The following is a 4492-nucleotide window of genomic DNA, read 5'->3' on the forward strand; positions in this document are numbered from 1 at the left end:
GGAAGAGGACCGAAGGTATCACCGAGAAGAGGCAGTGAGGCAGGCGGATGAGTATCAGAAACTCACCGACGAGCTGTTGAAAGCTTCCGAAAACATCACGCCGCATCCGTTTAAAGCCCTCTTGAAGGAGTGCGCCGCACGTCACGCGGCGGAGAGGGAAGGACGTCATTACTGTCCTCCGGCTTTAACTTCCGCATAACTGCTCAGGCATGAGGATCAACGAGATAGATCAGTGAGTATTATCGGCTACTAAAATTATGACGATAAGGACCTGATATAAGATAGTAGAGTTTGAGATATCAATGTCTGGGAACTTTCTTATAGAGAGATATAAGAATTTTGAATGCATAATTGATTATGCAATTTGTGCTTACATCATATTGTGTGGAATATATATATATATATAAAATTTAAAACATTATAAAAAAATAGATATAATTTATTAAATCCTACATAAAATAGTATATTATTATATGGTATTTCAATCTCGTTTTTTTTCTACTTCTCTGCTGTCATATAAAATAATATAATACTCAGTTTTACTTTCTTCCTTTGGTATGAATTTTAGATAAAATATTTTTAATGTATAGTTAATAGCATTCATAGACATAATACTTAATTGATTTAATAATCCTTTAATCATTTACATTCGCTAATATATTGATATACACGTTTATTAATATTCCTTTTTTTTACACACATTAATTTTTTCCATATAAAATATAACTATAATATTCACGGTTCCTGGTTTTACTTTGTCACATATAAATTTACATTTCATAGTAAAAAATATTGCTGCTGGATCGTAATTAAGAACCATTAGTAATAGGTCGATGTAGATTAATTTCCAGCCATTTATCTTTACTAGAATATTGCATTTGCAATAAATACAATTTCAACATATAAATATCACTTTTAACATCCTTTTGTCATTCATTTTATAAAAATATCTCTACGATACAATCGAACAAAATCTAATACTTAATACAATAATACTTCGTAACTTTTTTCTTTCATAAACAATTAATTCAGAAAAAGTATTATATTCATTATTATAATAATAAAACCATTTCGCGCACAAAATTAAAAATAATATCGAGATTTCTCCCGCGCGGACAGACAATTTCGAGCGACTCTGTCGATCGAAAAAAATCCTCTTCCATTTAATTCGACCTGCAGTTGGTGCTCGAGATCAGAGATTTGCTCGATACGGTCCACTCGTGCTCTCCGTTCCTACCATCCGTCGGATGCTGCAGAATCCAGCGGCAAAGAACTGCTTAGGCGGTACATGTTTATCGACAGAAACGCGTTCTCGCTGCGGGGAGTTTAATACACAGGAGATCAGAGGCAGCAACATCCAATATTAAAATCTTGTTGTCTATCTCAAAGGAGAAATTCGACAGAAAGAAATTTGCGACGAAAGCTTAGGAGGAGGAGCCGTACCTTTTGCGGGCAATCTAATAATTCCGCGTACGCGCGCATCCCTTATATGACGAGGGAAATTATGATGAAGGCTTAAGAGAGCGGATGCAATCTCCCGCGTTATACAAAGTATTTTGCCGGGGCACGATGTAACACGAGAACTCTCTCTTTCTCGGGAATGAAATGTACATATATTACATTAAAATGCGCCGCGCATTAAATCAAGATTTGCCGCTGCAATTGTGCTCACGCATATGTGATCTGTACGATATATATAGCGGCCAACGTATAAATCTTCATTAAATACGGACAACTGAGATGACATTTTATCGATCGGGGAGCGCTTTAGAGAGAAAGCTAGGAAGAATTTGCCGTACTATAGATATTTCTAATATATCTGGTTTTTTTTACGCTGTTCTTTCGCACGAGTAATCGATTGTCGATTGAAAGAAAATGTGTCGATTGAATAAAAATGAGAGGCTTATTTTCTGAAAATCAGAAATTAGAGAAATTTTGAATCTGTAAGCTCTCTTTGCCATTTGTATTTTAGGTTTTATTATTTCGTTTTGCTTTGTATCGTTACATTGATATGTATACCATTTCCATTTAGAAGATAACAATGTGTTATTAAATATCATCTGACTGATCAAATCTAGCCAATCACACATATTTGATAGCATTTGATTGTTGTTGTTTAAATGGAAACGATATAAATATAAATTCTGTAAAACTAAAAGAAATAAAATAATAAAATTTAAAATACAACAAATAATCAAGTTTACAACTTTAAAGTCTAATTTTTCATATTTGAAATATATGATACTTAAACTATGATTTATTCCTCTTATTTAAAATCACTTATATAAGAATATAAGAAGTATAGCGCTTCATCGTAATCGTCTCTTATATATACTCGATATCTGCCTCTTTTTTTCAGCGCGATTTTACTCGAGAGTATCGGTCGACTTTTTTCCCGCATCGTCGAGCATTCTACTCGGCATTGTTCGTTGCACGTTAAACATTCCCCAGCGTATACATCGGACCTATGTGCATGCATGCGTGCGTGCGTATGCGTATGAATACGTCAGCTTAATACTGTAGACGGCCGGTTCGTGATTGATCGAACTGCGCTGTCGGCTAGACAGCGCAGTTTGTCTCGAGATTCACTCCCGAGGTTAGGGGGTTGCCCTAGCGCCCGTTGATTGACTCGGGCATTGAGACTCGCGTAAGAGGTCACGACGTCGCGATCAGGTCGAGATCGGCTCGGGGGCGACAAGACGAGCGTACGGATTTTTTTTTCTTTCTTTCTCGACGAATTATTTCACTTGGTTGCCCGCAGACAGGCGCACCTGCGCGCCTATATCTGCGACGATTATCGGTGGACAAGGTCAGGCGAGGACAGAGGGACAAAAGCAAAGTGAAAAGAAGGAGCCGAAAGGGGAGGGAGAAAGTAACCGGAGAGCTAAAAGACAGAAGGAAAGATGCGGAAAGCGAACGACAGAGAGAAAGAGAGAGAGAGAGAGAGGGAGAGAGAGAAAGGGAAAAGGAAACGGAGAGGGTTGCGCTGCTCGAGAGAGCGAATGGACTCTGCCTCCGGGGATGTTCTTTTGACAGTCATGTCGCTGTCGTCTCCTAAGGTCCCCCGGCGGCATTGCATTAATCTTCTTCTTCCGACCTCGCCTTATTGAAAATTCTACAGAGCGCTTCACAGTTTTTGCCGCGGACGTCTTTTATACTACCACTACCACCATCGTCACCACCGCGTTTCCCCAGCCAGCCATCCCCCTCGGCGAGCTGCCCTGTGCTGCTACGCTTCGACGTGCGTCTCCCGGTGAAGAGAGGAGAGGAGAGGAGCGTCTTGCGAAGGTAGTGTCCGTCGACACGGGCGCAACGGAAGCTTCGACACAGTGATCGATAACGTTATCAATCACCGGTATCGGTAAGTCTCCGACCCTCGTCTCTGGTAGCGGCGACCGCGCCGACGTCCACACACGCACATTTCGCACACCTCGGTGACTGCGAATGCCTACTGTCGAAGGTGCACGCATCCGACTCGCGATAAACGCGTCTGCCGAGGGAGATTTCGATTGTCCGAAGTGTCGGATTAACTCGTTCTGCCGCGATATGCCGCAAATAGGATGATACGAATGTTTACGGCCGGAAGTAGCGTCGGGGGAGGGACGGCATACGCGGCGTGCTTGATGGGAATTAGCGAGCGATAAATATCGGTACGCACCTCGCAGTGAATCAATATTCTTTGTATAGGTCGATGGGTAGGATGATGTAAAAGCCGGCCACTTATCGGCTTTTCGCTTAGTGCCGTTTACAATCGTCAATATTAAACTTTTAATATCAGGCCAAATAACCAATGGGATTAAATCAATAATTCTCTTTTAATTAGATTAAAATGTTAACATATATATCAAAGTTTTTAAAGTAGAAGCTGAGAAGGCAATTATCTAGTCATCCAGCAAATTCTTAATAACGAGAGTCTATAGAAATCTCAGAATATTTATAATATATAAAAAGAAAGTTGTCGACGAAAATAATGTAAGACGATTTAAAATTCTTTATCTATACAAGTTTGCCAATTTTTTATAGCAATGATATTAATCCTATTAATCCTCCATTTTTCTGCTACACAATTGTTGTACATTTTTTTCCATTAAATGAAATAATAGATTGCGCTGCGTTATTGAATTTCATATTAATAACAAATATTTTTTCGTTTATTTTTAAAATTTAACGTCTACAGTTAGAAATTTTTTTACTTGTTTTGTGTTTTCTGTTTTAAAGTAAAAGAGGATTATTATACGTTAAGCGTACGATTATTATTTTGAATATTTATTTATTGAATAACAGTAATTATACATATATAATTAACTAAATACATATATAATATTTGCACTATTATTTGAGAGTGCACAATTACTATTCGACAGAAAGCGGATACATAAGCACGTGTAACCACTTTATAATTTTAATCGTGAATTTCGCAAAAGCAAAATTCCGCGTATATAGTTTTCACCTATTTTAGTCGAGAATTCAAAGTATCAATTTCTTAGGGAAA

At 38.2% G+C, this 4492-nt stretch overlaps 1 protein-coding gene across 1 annotated transcript in view; it reads left to right on the plus strand.

Annotated features, from left to right (window-relative positions):
• Nucleotides 1-199, plus strand: part of LOC115234877 (trichohyalin-like) — a 3916-nt gene extending 3717 nt beyond the window's left edge. Inside the window, exon 2 of the mRNA XM_029806240.1 lies at nucleotides 1-199. This exon is cut by the window's left edge and continues 2 nt beyond it. Coding sequence (XP_029662100.1) covers nucleotides 1-199 — 199 coding nt within the window.
• Nucleotides 200-4492: the final 4293 nt, after the last annotated feature.

The sequence above is a fragment of the Formica exsecta genome, unplaced genomic scaffold, assembly GCF_003651465.1.
Source record: "Formica exsecta isolate Colony F162 unplaced genomic scaffold, ASM365146v1 scaffold108, whole genome shotgun sequence".
In the NCBI taxonomy this organism is placed as follows: Eukaryota; Metazoa; Arthropoda; class Insecta; order Hymenoptera; family Formicidae; genus Formica; species Formica exsecta.